Source organism: Sus scrofa, chromosome 13 (genome assembly GCF_054392235.1).
Source record: "Sus scrofa isolate SSC_HxYL_T2T_F1_AM1 chromosome 13, Sscrofa_HxYL_maternal_Yorkshire_Landrace_v2.0, whole genome shotgun sequence".
NCBI lineage: Eukaryota > Metazoa > Chordata > Mammalia > Artiodactyla > Suidae > Sus > Sus scrofa.
In genome coordinates this window covers 18,277,352-18,291,611 of record NC_139395.1, presented here as the reverse complement: position 1 = coordinate 18,291,611, position 14,260 = coordinate 18,277,352, and the positions used below count along the sequence as shown (strand labels likewise).

Here is a 14,260-nt window from a genome sequence, read left to right as displayed (position 1 = left end):
CTGCCAAGGCTTGCTTCTTTAGGGAGGAGCTCCATGCTGGTATTTCTTACTAATTCTCAAATGACAGGGGCTGATCCCTGTAGGGGCCTCGAGATTTTCTGAGGTCATTCACTTGGGGGCTGGTGACTAAGACTCACACAGCTCTGATGTCTCTACCGCCTCATTATTTATTTGTCAAGTGACTTGAGAATTCTTGCCCAGAAAAATCCCCTAAAACCTGTCTTCTTGTTTGGGCTTCCTCTTGCTTTACTTTATTCAGCTATTACTTTCAATTTTTCTTTCACTTATGACTATGACATTTAATTGCCTGGGGTATTTTTTAGGGAGGGGAGACAAAGTGGCATAGGACTTTGTGTGGTCATTTGTCCCCATCTTGAGGCTCAGGAGGTGAGACGGTGCCACCTGTTACCTGGATGGGATGTAGATGGAGAGTCAAAGGTTAGCGGAGCGATGCCCTCAGGCCAGGTGTGGTCTTTGGGCTTCCCTGGGGACTAATGTCATCAGATATCCCCTCCTGCGGGTGTGGGGGGGTTGTATCCGCTTTTACACCTTTCTCCCACCTCTGTGTTTCTCTGCCAAAACAGTTGTTTAAAAGAGGAAGCTCTTTGGGTCATAAAATGTCATCTGGTGGTTAGTATATGGTTATATAGGTGTATTGTGTTATATAGTAGCCTGATTAGCTGGAAGTAGGTGATTCATCCAAAAAAAAAAAAAATGAAGTCATAAACTCTTACCAAAATGAACCTTCTTTTTCCTTTTTTTTTGCTTTTTAGGGCCACACCCACAGCATATTGGAAGTTCCCAGGCTAAGGGTCAAATCAGAGCTGCAGCTGCAGGCCTACGCCACAGCCACAGCAATGAGGGATCCGAGCTGTGTCTGCGACCTACCCCACAGCTCGCGGCAACATTGGATCCTTAACCCACTGAGCGAGGCCAGGGATAGAACCCGCATGCTCATGGATACTAGTAGGATTCGTTTCTGCTGTGCTATGTGCTGGCCACATCGGGAACGCCTGAACCTCCTTTTTCAATCTCTCTTTGTTCCAGCTCCTTTTAGAACCTTTTTTCAGCTTCTAAGAAAAAAATGACTAATCAGGGCTACCATAGTATTTCAAATAGAGTCCACCCCAGCCCTTCATGGCCAAGTGCTTTGTTTTTCCATAGCTTAAAAAAAAACCAACAAAAAAAAAATAAAAAACCACGCCCTCCATCCCCAGTAGGGCCAGGGTTGGGGGGTGGGTGCTACCTTGAGGACAGGGAGCCTCTGCCAGCCTGAGAGACTTTGAGTTCAAACAGAAACATCCTACGGGGTGAGCTGTTTAAGCTGTTTTGGTTGTTGGGTGTCCCCCGCTTTGAAAGAATGTCCTGTTTACCCCGTTCTCATCATTCTGTCTCCCTCACAGATCCAGGAAGCTGCGAGTCAGGGCCTGAAATTCGTGGGGGTCATCCCTCAGTACCGCTGTTCTGGGGACTCGGCAGGCGGCAGCCCCCAGACGGAAGCCCAGGAAGTGACGATGGAGCCTGGCAGGTGTGGGCATGAGAACCTGGGGGCTACAGATGCACCCGAGGGGATGGACGGAAGCCCAGAGCCTGGTCAAGGTCCGAGAGGGGCGGCACCTGCTTCCCAGCCACCCAGCCCGCCCTTGGGAGAGCAGGATGGCGTGGACTCTCCATCGCAAGGACTCTCCATGAGCAGGACGCAGGATGGGCCAGCCGGCAACCTGTCGGAAGAGCGTGGAGAGCCACGCTCGGGAAGTGAGTATGTCAACGCCAGAGCTCTGACCCACTTAAGGAGGGGTTGCTAGCTTTTCAGTAACCCTCCTTCAAACAGGAGAAACTGTCACGCAGTTTCCTTCCTGAAGCTGTGCCTTCCAGGGGGCAGAACGTCACGGCAGGGACTTGTCATTGCTCCAAAAGGTCACGTGTAAAGGAGATTCTAGAGCTTCTAGAGCGCTAACGAGGTCTTTTATCCCCCGGGGCCCTTGCGCTGCCCCTGAGTGACCCATGTGAACACAGGAAGTGTGAACACGCAGGGCGCCAATGCAGAAACGGCCTTCCACTTTTGTTCTGCTTGTTTTGAATATCTGCCTAAAGAAGGAAATCAAGAAGCCAGCTGAGGACAAGTTGTGCAGGAAGGGGGGCGTGCAGCTCGCTCAGCCGTAAACAACTAGATTTCAGGGAGTGTGTGTAGTTGACAGATCAGCACCGTGACGAGGACTCTGCCAAAGAGAGGCCACCACTAAGTGACGCCTCTTAGCCACATTGTCACGGCCGTTGGAGCATGCCCTTTAGGGAGGGGATTTCAAATATCAGCACAAGAATGATAACAGCCAATGTTTATTAATATTTCCTGTGGACCAGGCCCTGTGCCAGCAAGCTTTCATAGGACTGTCTCTTCATTCTTCCTAGGATGTGGTTGAACTCTTGTGACATTGCCCATTTTACAGCCCAGTAAACTGAGGCCCATGCAGGCTCTCTGCCTGGTCTTCCCTGTGTAAGACTCAAATAGAGGAACAGGGTTGACTGAGGGAACAAAGTTTCTCTTGTATTTCCCTGTGATGCCCTTTCATCTTCCTTCTCCAGGAAATGTAGTGTCCAGCCATGTTCTGGGAGCCAGGCCCTGGTATGAGCTGCATGGCAGCCTCTTCTAGCTTTTGGAAGGTGATAAGTGACAAGACTCATAGGAGGAGGCCCCAGATCTTAGGAGGCCTTTTTCTTTGGACCTTTCTGGGTTTATCTCCCTGGTTAATATTACTATTTATGTACTAATTCCTTTTTTTTAACTGTAAAACTGTACTGGAAAAACTTTTTATTGAAATATAGTTGCTTTATGGTATCACGTTAGTTTCAGATGTACAGCACATGACTCACAGTTATACATATACATATATATCTATTCCTTTTCAGATTCTTTTCCCTTCTAAGTTATTACAAAATATTGAGAAGAGCTCCTTTGTGGTACAGTGGATTAAGGATCTGGCATTGTCACTGCAGTGGCTCAGGTTGTTGCTGTGACACAGTTTTGATCCAAGGCCAGGGAACTTTCACATGCCAGGGCTAGAGCCAAATAATAATAATAATAATGTGAGAAGAAAGAATGTATACATATATGTGTAACTGGGTCATCATGCTGTACAGTAGAAAAAAAATAATGTATTGGGGAAATAAAATTTAAAAAAATACATAAATATATTATATAGTCCCCTGTGCTATATAGTAGGTCCTTGTTGGCTATCTATTTTATATATTAGTAGTATATCTGTTAATCCCAAATTCTTTAGTTTATCCCTCCCCCACCTCTCTTTCCCCTTGGGTAACTAAATTTGTTTTCTATATCTGTGAGTCTCTTTCTGTTTTGTAAATAATTTCATCTGTATCAATTTTTAGATTCTGTATGTAAGTAATATATGATATTTGTCTTCTCTGACTGACTTACTGATAGTCTCTAGGTCCATGCATGATGCTGCAAATGGCATTATTCCATTCTTTCTTATGGATGAGTAGTATTCCATTGTGCATTTGTAACCACATCTTTATGCATTCATCTGTCAATGGACATTTAGGCTGCTTCCATGTCTTGGCTATTGCGAATAGTGCTGCAGTAACCATTGGGATGCATTTATTATTTACTAAATCTTTTTTTTTGTCTTTTGTCTTTTTAGAGCCACAGCCTTGCATATAGGGGTTCCCAGGCTAGGGGTCCAATCAAAGCTGTAGCCGCAGGCCTATGCCACAGCCACAGCAACGTGGGATCCCAGCCGCATTTGCGAACTTACACCACAGCTCAGGCAACACCGGATCCTTAACTCATTGATGGAGGCCAGGGACCAAACCTGCATCCTCATGGATGCTTGTCAGATTCGTTTCCACTGAGCCATGACAGGAACTCCATATTTACTAAATCTTGAAGTTAGCCTTTTATAAAGGTACCATTTATGCTTTGAGAATAGGAAAGAGGGTGAAATTGTTTCTCTTGTGTCAGTAGTTCCTGAAAAGGAAATTGTGGGTTGGTTGTTTGCAAAGTTGACTTGGGGTTGGGGGAGAGTGTAACAGCCCCTGTTCTGGGAGAGATTAGGCCCGTGGTATCATCAAGGCCTTGATCCTGCTTGAAAGTGTGCTGAAGTAGAGGTTCATCAGTGAGGCTTTTCACACCATGGAGCCTTCTGCTCCCACAGAGGAGCTGAGAGCACAAGGGGACCCCCTGGGTGCCTCCCAAGGAAGGTCTCGGTCTTACTTCAGCTCCTCCATCTCTGCATTGCTGTTGGGCTGAATCCTGAGAAGGAGGACTGGCCCCCTGGGAGTCCTCCTCTACCATCCAGGATCCAAGAGGGCGGGGGTGGGCAAAGGCCCCAGGAGAGGGGGTAGGAGTCACAGAAGGGGCAAGGAGCACAGTGATTAAGAGCCAGACCTCCGCCATCTAGCTTGGCAGTCTTGGCCGAGATCCCCTCTGTGCCTCAATTAATTACCCTATAAAATAGGGATTTAAAAAAAAAAGTTTCTTGTTGAAAGCTGAAAGCACTCCCAAGGGGGAGCTCTTCTTATTAGAGGTACAGACTCCACTGTCCTGAGCATGGGCCTCCAGCCCTGCATGGAACCCTGGCTTTGAGAAAGGGAGCTCCCCTCAGGAGTGTTCAGATGTTCCCTGCTCCAGAATCCACTTTTCTCCAAGACTCCTGCCAGACTTCCTGCCTCCTGGGGTTGACCCTAGGGAGAGTTAACTCATCCTGGGACCCTCCCTTTAGGTCCCTCCTGCTGTCGTGTCACCATTCCCTCCCTTACTCAGAGAACCGCTCCCCCATCACTGGGCACACAGAGACCCACCCTCCCGACACCCCAAGTCTTGGCCTGCATCGCATTTCCTCGAGTCCCTGTTCTCAACTAGAAAACCAGACCTTGCTGGGGAATAACAGATGAAGGTGTGTCTGGAGGTGGTCCACCCAACTGTGCCTGAGAACTGCAGCTGCGGGGGTGTCACAGTCCCTACCACCCCGTCCTAGCCTTGCCACGTAGGCAGCTGTCTGTCTGTCTGTCGCCTGCTCATGAGCCTGGCACTTACCTTTCTGCCCAGGAGGCCACAGGCCCCTGAAACTTAGCTCACTGTTAGTGTTTCTCCTTTTTTAGAATCAATGACCCTTTGGATCTTTTGCATCAGTGAACACACGGTGGTTACAAGTGCACAGGTGTGGCCTTGCAGGGAATGGACAGACAGCAGTCATCAAGGTGGCAACCCTCTAAGTGAACCGTTCTAAGCTCTTCTGTGTGTCTTGACTACACGTCACGATAGCTTTATGACAGAAGATTCTGTGATTACACCCATATCGCAGATAAAGAAAGTCACCTTTTGTGCCCTGGTAGAGTTAAGCTTTATCGCATAACTTGAGCGTTCAGCTTCCCCAAAGGCCAGCCATCCAGGGACCCTGTCCCCGGCGGTCACAGCCTCACCTGACCTCAGCTTCTCTCCTAATTGTTTCTCCGGGGAGGTCTGGCCTTTCCTTCCCTGGAAGGTCCACACACCACCACCCAGACCCCCGTCTCCAGTGCCCCTCCCCACTGATCGCCCAGTTTTCAGCTCCCTTTCTCTCAGGCCCCCCAAGGAGGGTGAAGTGTTTTTACGTTTATTCCTGCCAGGTGGGCTTAAATAGGCAATCACAGACAGACAATTTAAAAAAAAACAGGAGTTCCTTTCGTGGCGCAGTGGTTAACGAATCCGACTAGGAACCATGAGGTTGCGGGTTCGGTCCCTGCCCTTGCTCAGTGGGTTAACGATCCGGCGTTGCCGTGAGCTGTGGTGTAGGTCGAAGATGCGGCTCGGATCCCGCGTTGCTGTGGTCCTGGCGTAGGCCCGTGGCTACAGCTCCAATTCGACCCCTAGCCTGGGAACCTCCATATGCCGCGGGAGTGACCCAAGAAATAGCAAAAAGACAAAAAAAAAAAAAAAAAAAAAACAAAACCCAGAAGGAGTCTCCCTCCGTCCCCCTCCCTCTCCTCTTTTAATTTATTTCCTTTATAGGAGCCCAGGGGAGCGGGGTGCAGGCGGCCCTGCTCGGTGAGGGCTGATGCTGTCTCTGGGGAACAGGGCGGGCTGCCCCACCCCCACCCCAAGGCGGCAGGAAATGCTCTGGTCCAGGGGTTCTGTTCTGCTCCTCGTGCCTGCCGGGTTTCACGTGGCGTTTTCCTGCTGGTCCTGAGGAAGTCCCTGTTGGTTTGATGTCTGGCTCTGCAGACATCACCTGAGCTGGGGGAGGGCCTGGCTGCAGGACGCTGCCCTTCTTGCACCTGCTTTGCCCTGGCCTGGGGAGACACAGAGCACCTGGGCCGAGCAGGCCTGCCCCTGTGCCACGTTCCTGATACTTTCTGGGCCAGGAGGCAGCTTCCTTCATTTACTGTAAACCGGCGTGAGAGGAGGGCCAGTGCACAGAAAGGTTAGGGAGGTGTCACTGCACGTCCCCTGGCACTTGTCTCCCTGCCGCCAACATTCCTATCTTGTCTCTGTTGCCACAACTTCAATAGGAGAGACAAGAAAGCCCCACAGGATCACACAAATGCAACCAGTTCTCACTGTCACCAAAATAATAATGCAGTCTTCCAAGAGTTGCCCTTCAGGCTGCACCTATGCACTTAAAAAACCTAGAAATGCAGCCAGAAACCTGAGCCAGGAGCTCACTGCCTTTCTTCAGGAGGGATTCTGGTCAGCAGGCCGCCTTGGCAGGCAGCTCCTCCTGGGGTCATGACCCCTGAGTCCACGTTTTCTGCTGCATGGCCCCCTCCTCACCGGGCCTTGTCCTTCCCTCCTGGAGCCCCCGGGATAGTTCTTCCCTGTGGTTCTGTCCCCACCTCCAAATCAGCCACCTGCCACTTTCTTCCTGGCCTTTCGCTCAGTCCATTAACAAAGGCTATTGAATACCCCCTCTACCTGTCCCGCTTTCTGTGTGCTGAGAACATCAGCCTTGTGTTGGATTTGGGAAACAGCTCGGGGCTGGGGGTTTGAAAGACTCTTGGCTTTGCCACTTACCAGCCTGTCATTCTAGGGGAGCCACTTAAGGCTTCTGGGCAGAGAAGGGATGTAGTTCCCCCTGGAGTTTGGAGTCACATGAGATGGTGGCACTGAAGGCCTCTGTTAATACATTTGTGTCCTGTGGCTGCTAACATCCTTACAAGTGGACCCGTGGATTGCTGTGCATGCAGCAGCCCCCCTCTTTGCCTGGCAGGCAGGCCTCTCTGAGGCCCAGGGATGCCCTGCTGTTTGTTTCTAAGTGAAGCAGCCTCCTCCCAGGTTCAGGAATCCGGTGGGACCTGAGGCCCTTCTGCCCTCTCTCCCCCCACTGCCCTGCCCTCCTAGGGTATGTGTTTCATCTTAGCTCCCCTCCCAGGACCTCAGCAGACCCAAGCCCCCATCTAGCCTGGCTCCCAGGCCAAGTCCATCACCTACTTCTTCCTTCCAACCCAGCTAACTTGGCCGCCTCCTCCTCCTTCTCCCAGTCTAATCCTTGGAGCTCCATGCTTTCTGCCGGATTCTGAACTCTTTCTTTCCTGAGGCCTGGAGGTCCCCTGGGAAGGTAGGACCCAGTCAGCCCACCTGCTCCCTGCAAGTCACCACCTCTCTGGGAACATACCTGCAGACAGACTGCAGACATCCATCTCAGGCCCAAGTCCCTACTGCCTGGCACCTGCCTTCTTCCTCCTTGTTCCTGAGGAGCTTGGCAAGGCCTGAGCAGACCTGGCTGGCAGGCTGGCAGCACCCGCCAGCCCCAGCTCCAGGCCCATGCCCCTTTCTCCTTTGCTGCCCTAGCTTCTTTTCCTTGTGTGGCTCAGGTCAATCCAGCAAACACAGGTGCAGCCCCTGCCATATTTTCTGGACTACTACATTTTATGGCTTCAAAGGATCTAAATGACCCAAAGACGAGGCCCCCTCACCCCATGTCGGGGGTGGGGGCCAAGAGAAAGACAACGGGACAGAAATAGAAATACAAGGCAGAGCAATCTTGAAGCTCCTTGGGTGCTGTGCCAGGCCAGTTCTGCAGCCATTCTCAGAACATTTTCAGAAACAATGCCTTCCCTGTCCTTTGGGACTTGTTGTCCCATGTCTGGGAAAAATCTTCCAGCTGGGGTCATGGCAGAGTCACAGAGCAGCTGAGACAAAGTAAACAAACTTGGACTTCGTTTTGGAATTCCCTGGTGCCTCCTCATGTGAGGATGTGTGTTGAGAGTCAGAATATTAAAACATCAAAGGGAATCATTTGGGGACAGTTTCTCTTGGCTGGTTTCCACATGAGCAGAGAAAGGATTGTGGCCAGGGAGCCCGCGGGCTGGAGGAGTTTACCGGAGGGCGGTGCACCTGAAGGCAGCTTTCTTCCAATATTTCATTGCTGCTCATGCTTTGGAGGCTCTCAATTCCAACAGCCTTTCCTTTTCCTTCCTGGAAGATTTATTTCTGTCTCTGGCTTCGGTTCTTCTCCCTGGGGAGGATCCAGACGGAAAGCTGGGGGCGCTGTCAGCACCCCGCCATCCACTTTGACGGCCCTGTCTTCCCCTGCCCACCCCCAGCACACTCTCCTTCTCCTTCTGTCCTTCCCTTTTTCTGTTTCGTTATGTGTGTGGGAACGTTGTGGTTCTGTCTTGCGACGTGACTGGGGATCCTTCTTTGTGATCAAGTGCTGTCATGTCTTTTTGGATTGGCGCCACTTCTCAATTCCCCTCTCATCCTCCCGAGAGCCGAGGCTGTGATTTCTTTTTCTTTCCAGTTTGTATGCATTTGTGCTTGACCGTAGCAGACCGTGGTGGACGGGTGCCCTGGCCCACCTCGGGGTCACCTGAGGACAGCTTTCTAAGCTGCCTGCCATGTTCTCTGGAACAGGCGGATACACTGGGGAGTTAATGCCTCTGGAGTGGCCTCAATCCCTGAAGACAAATGCCCGGCTTCCTGCCCCTTGTGGGGCAGCTCTGGGTGTGCATACAGTGCCTCACGGCCCCTGTTGCCACGGCACTGATAGCTCAGGAATGCAGCTTTCCTTGGCTTTCCTTTCTTCCCTGTTTCTCATCCCTGCTCCCTCAATCAGTTTCCTGGGTTTACTTTCCAAAGCAACTACTTACACCCCAAAGCTCACCGAGTCTGCTTTTGAGGAAATCCAAATGAAGTCAGAGACTCACTAAAGCCTGGCTTACCCTCTTGCCTCCAGCCACTGCAGCTCTCATTTGAACCCCTGGCCCCTTGGACTCGAAGAAGCCCCGTCCCCAAGATCACCATCCTGTCCTTGGAACACCCCCCCCACCCCACCCCCACCCCTGGCTCCAATCTGTTGCTCGATTCCCCTCCATTACAAACCTTTCTCTTCGTGGCTCCATTCCTAAAGGTTGTGTTTGAAAGTCACAAAATAGTCTCAGGATCACGAGCTCTGTAGACCAAGACCTCATTTCTCCTGTAAAAGCCCTGACTGGCTGGATTTTAAATAGGTGGCTGCCTGGGTCCAGTGAGTGGACTGAGAAAGATAATTTGGGGTGGGGATGATGAGCAGGCCAACGCTGGTTGTTGAAAATGCAGGTGGCCTTCTGTAAAGATGGAGCCCCTCCTTCATAGTTGGTTCTATCCAATGCGTAGCTGGAAGCTCCGCCCCCACCCCTCCCACTGGCCTCACTGTTGCACATGACCCAGTCTGTGGCCCAGCATTGCTCCCTGGAAGTCACAGGTGGTGCTTGCTCAGTGGGCGGTGAGAAGACTTCCTTTGTCCCAGGATACGGTTGCCCTGTGCGATGGCTTGAGATGCAACGTGGATGGACATTTTTCCTGTGAACGTGTCTCACTGTTCCCTCCTGTTGATGGCAAATGGTAGTGGTTTCCCCATGGTCGAGAAGCCAAATGTCCTTTTTAAGGGCATTTATTTAGAGAAAAGAAAGTGAGTCCATTTTTAAAAGTACCACATTCAGAGATTGCCGAAATTGTGAAATCCTGAAAAATGGGCTCCAGTGTTCCAGGATGTGGGTCTAGGAGAGGGATCACCTCCTGGGAGCGTGGATAGCCTTTGTCCTTTTTGCTAAAGTCAACCATTGTTTATGGACTTTCAGATACTTCTTCGGAAGAAGGGTGGGGATTTTCTTAGATTCCAAATAGATATTTTTGGCAACTAAAGCATGTTCTTGACGATTCTGGATAAGCAAAGCTTTTTAAGCTGGGCAAACTCTGCTGGCTGGACTAAATGAGTAACACAGAAATAGACCTTCAGACTTAGATTGAAATTCCAGGTATTTGCTTCCGGAGGCCGATGTGGTGGCCTCTCGTGGCTGGGAGCACGTACAGAGGAGACGACGGTCAGCTGCTGGGTGGTAGTGAGTATTGATTTTTGAAGAACTGAGCTGTAAAAGAAGGGTTGGGAAGCAGTGCCTCACTCCCAGGGCTGGCGTGGCTGTTCGAACAACTTACCACTCCAGGCAGGAACCCTCACTTACTGGAATGCAATTATTTTTACATATCAATGATGTATTTTTGATGTACTTGATTAAGTATTATGGTTTCAGCCCCAGGAAACACCACTGCAATTTATAAATAGTTCAGGGCTGTACAAGGGGTTCCTGGAATTACAGCAGTATTTTTGTTTTTATGTGCCTCTGCATTTCCTTTTTTTTTTTAAGACCAGCTCTTGCACAAAAATATTCCTGCTTTTTCTTCTAAAACACACCTATGTATGAATTTCTAGAAACATCTACTATGTCCTTCTCTCAGGCACCTAAGTATACAAATTAATCCCAGCTAACAGCTATTCATTGTATGCCAGATTCCAAACTTAGGTCCCTGAGGACTTGGCCTTTGAGATCCGTGTCACTTTCTAGGCACCCTAACTTACTGCTTGGGATCTGGTGGGGTTAGTTTTTTTTGTTTTTTTGTTTCGTTTTGTTTTGTTTTGTTTCTGCTTTTTAGGACCATGCCTGCAGCATATGAAAGTTCCCAGGCTAGGGGTTGAATTGGAGCTGTAGCTGCCAGCCTATGCCACAGCCACAGCAATGCGGGATCCAAGCCATGTCTGCAACCTACACCACAGCTCATGGCAACACTGGATCCTTAACCCCCTGAGCAAGGCCAGGGATCGAACCCCCTGGCCATTCCATCCTCATGGATACTAGTTAGATTTGTTTTGGCAGTGGGAACTCCCCGTATTGAGTTTTATTAGACAACAGTGCATGCAACCTAAGAGACATTTGGCCTTTGGTTTCATTTCTTCAGGCTCCTGTGAGAGTCCATGGGGCCCGATGAGACAGTGTGTCACCATTTGACCTCTTCTCTCCCCGCCCCCTTTACGAATCCCCACAGAAATGGAAATCTTCGCCCTTTTCAACAAACCGAAGAGCCATCAGAAATGCCGGCAGTACTACCCTGTCACCATCCCACTCCGGGTCTCCAAGAATGGCCAGACAGTGAGCGGTTTGGATGCCAACTGGCTGGAGCACATGAGTGACCACTTCCGGAAGGGCGGCGTCCTGGTGAACGCGGTCTTCTCCCTCAGCCTGGTCCATGGTAAGGACGGCACAGCCCGCCCCTCACCGTGAGGGGGGGCCTCGGACCTCTGTGTCTCACTTGGGTCTCCTCCGCCCGTCTTCAGAGCCCTCCCCTTTCAGACAGCTCTGCAGCTGATAAGCATGCTGCATTGGATTTCTAATGAACACATCCTGAGGGAATCTTCTATAACGCCCACCACCTCTGTGCTCCCAGCCCCTCCAGGTATCAGCCAGGTCTCTTCTAAAATGACACAGAAGGGGGAGCAATTCTGTTTCATTGATGGGCCTCCATCTCAGTTGCTTTTAAAGGCTTTTAAAAAGATTATTCCCGGGGTTTGTTAATTACCCCCTAGGACCACACTGCTCTGAAAGTGCAAATTGTTTGTAGACACAATTGCAGTTTGAAGTAACAGGAGCAGCGCCTTGAAATTATCAGCAGAGAAGCGGATTAAGCAGCCTGATTTCCATAAGCTCCATGGGGATACACACTGTTTCTGGGTCTCACGGCACCCAGTGGCCTCTCCGCAGTGATGGGTTCTCCCTGGGCGTGGCTGCATGGGTAGCACTATTGGTGTCAGCTTCTCTAAGGAGGAGAGGAAATTTGCCCAAAGATAGGAGAGGTGTTAAGCAAAGAAAGGGTTTTCAGGTTAACACGAAGGCAAGCTGAGTCACTAGGATGCATCAAAGCTGGGAGACAGTTTGAGGAGCAGGGCCAACATGCCAGCACGTGTGGGTCCTGAGGGCTGCCAGTCAGCAGGATTCCTAAGGAAGTGAAACTTAAAGTAACACCAAATCCGTTGATCCCAGCAAAACCTGGCAAGGGGCACCGACAGCCCCATGCATCTTCGTTGTTTCTTTCCAAAAATTAGCAGAGTCAGGAAAGAGCTTGGATCCTCTGTTATTTGCAGTCCTTAAAATCCTTAGATGAGACATCAGTCTTAACTCTGAGTGTACCTACATGAGATCGGCCAAAACTTTAGAACATTGTACAGTACAAACCATCTTGTACAATGCAAGCTCCTCGTCCACTCTCTAAGTAGCAATATCTAATGTTAGCATATTCATATAGTAACAGCAGGAACTGGGCTACTGGGCCAGGACCACTTGTGGGTGGCTGATTGAAATAAGAAAGGGCTTGTTAGGAGTTCCCACTGTGGCTCAGTGGGTTAAGAACCCAACTAGTATCCATGAGGATGTAGGTTTGATCCATAGCCTCGCTCAGTGTGGGTTAAGGATCTGGCATTGCCTCAAGCTGCAGCATAGGTTGAGGATGCAGCTTAGATCCTGTGTTGCTATGGCTGGGGTGTAGGCTAGCATTTGCCACTCCAATTCCACCTCTAGCCTGGGAACTTCCATATGCCATAGGTGCAGCCCTAAAAAGAAAAATTAAAAAAAAGAAGAAAAGAAAGGGCTTGTTAATACATCTCGAACAGCACAATTCAGTAGAACTCACTATGACAGTGAGAATGTTCTGTATCTGTGCTGTCCAGTAAGGGAGTCACCAGCCACAGGTAGCCACTGTCAAGGTAGTGAGTACAACTGAGCAGCTTAATTTTTAATTCATGTCATTTTCATTAATTTAAATTTCAATAGTGCCGTGTGGCTCATAGCTAGTGGCATAGTTTCGTTAATACCACTAAAGAAGAGTCAATTCTGTTCTCCAGCAGCAAGTCAGTAACCTCCCTCTGCACCAGGAGTCCAACCTGGGTGGCTGCAAAGTTCCTTGAAGCCTGTCAGAGATGCCCCATCCATCACTGGGGCATGTACTTGGGGCAGATGTTTCCAGCCCTCATTCATTAGTATTAAGGGGCAGGGAGAAACCCTTCACCCCCCAACCCCTGTTTCCTGCAGAGACACCCCATTGCCCATCTTCGGGTGTGGCAACAACAGCTCCTGTTATCTCCTCTTGGGGCCAAAGAGGCTCCCTGCGACTATGCATAGTCTCAGATACCTCCCTGGGAAACTGATGGTTGGTTGTACCAATACCTTAGAGATGGGCAGGTAGGGGCTAGAGCAGCAGCTCCCCAGGCAGCCACTGGTCACTTACCCCCCTTGAGAGAACTAGGGCTTCAATGGGACGTTTTCTCTTTGGCCCTATTGCCTGTGCGTGTTGGGGCGAGCTGAGCTCCAAGAGGAGACGCCTTGAGCTTGCAAGTCCACCCTGCCGTTCATCGTCCCTCTAGCTGTTCCAGCTTTGGCAGTCAAGGCTGTGTTAGTGCCTCCCCAGTCTCCAGCCTTGAGTCCCCAAACGCAGATAATTCATACAGTTCTTCATCAGATTTGACCTGAGTGTTGGAAATGCTGTTATATCCTCCCTTGGCTTTAGCTGCATGAAATCCAGCCTTCCTGCCTTGAAGACAGAACATGAAATTTCCCCTGGCAAGTGTGGCCACGCAGCCGCATTCACCCTGTGACATCTCCACGGCAAGGCTGCCCACGTGTCGGGCTCAACCACAGCTGCACATCCCTGTTCTGGGGATGGCTGCAAAATTCTCAGGACCAAATCAATCTAAGCCCACTCAAAATTCAAACACGATTTCACCCTTACATTTCTGGTGGGAGGGAGCTTGTGATCTGGGAGTAGGGCTTACTGGGTTGGGGCGTTTCTGTCCTGGAAAAGCCCAGGCTTTCCGTTGGCCAGGGAGGAAATATGCGTGTGTTCTTTTCCTAGAATTAAAAAAAAAAAAAAAAAAAGGCAAACTAATCATCATTATAAAAGGAACCTATTTCTAGTAAGATAATTAGTGTCCTTACAAATAAACCTGGCAGAGCTGGG

General features: G+C 50.0%; 1 protein-coding gene across 6 annotated transcripts in view; it reads left to right on the top strand.

Moving 5' to 3' along the window:
- RFTN1 (raftlin, lipid raft linker 1) overlaps positions 1-14,260 on the top strand; it is a 220,885-nt gene that overhangs the window by 149,218 nt on the left and 57,407 nt on the right. For all 6 annotated transcript variants that reach the window (XR_014825061.1, XR_014825062.1, XR_014825065.1 and 3 more), the window contains exons 5-6: positions 1,404-1,755; positions 11,300-11,503. Coding sequence is in view for 1 of the 6 variants with exons in the window: in XM_021071357.2 (XP_020927016.2) it covers positions 1,404-1,755; positions 11,300-11,503 (556 nt within the window). In the remaining 5 variants the exon portion in view is untranslated. The remainder of the gene's footprint in view (positions 1-1,403; positions 1,756-11,299; positions 11,504-14,260) is intronic.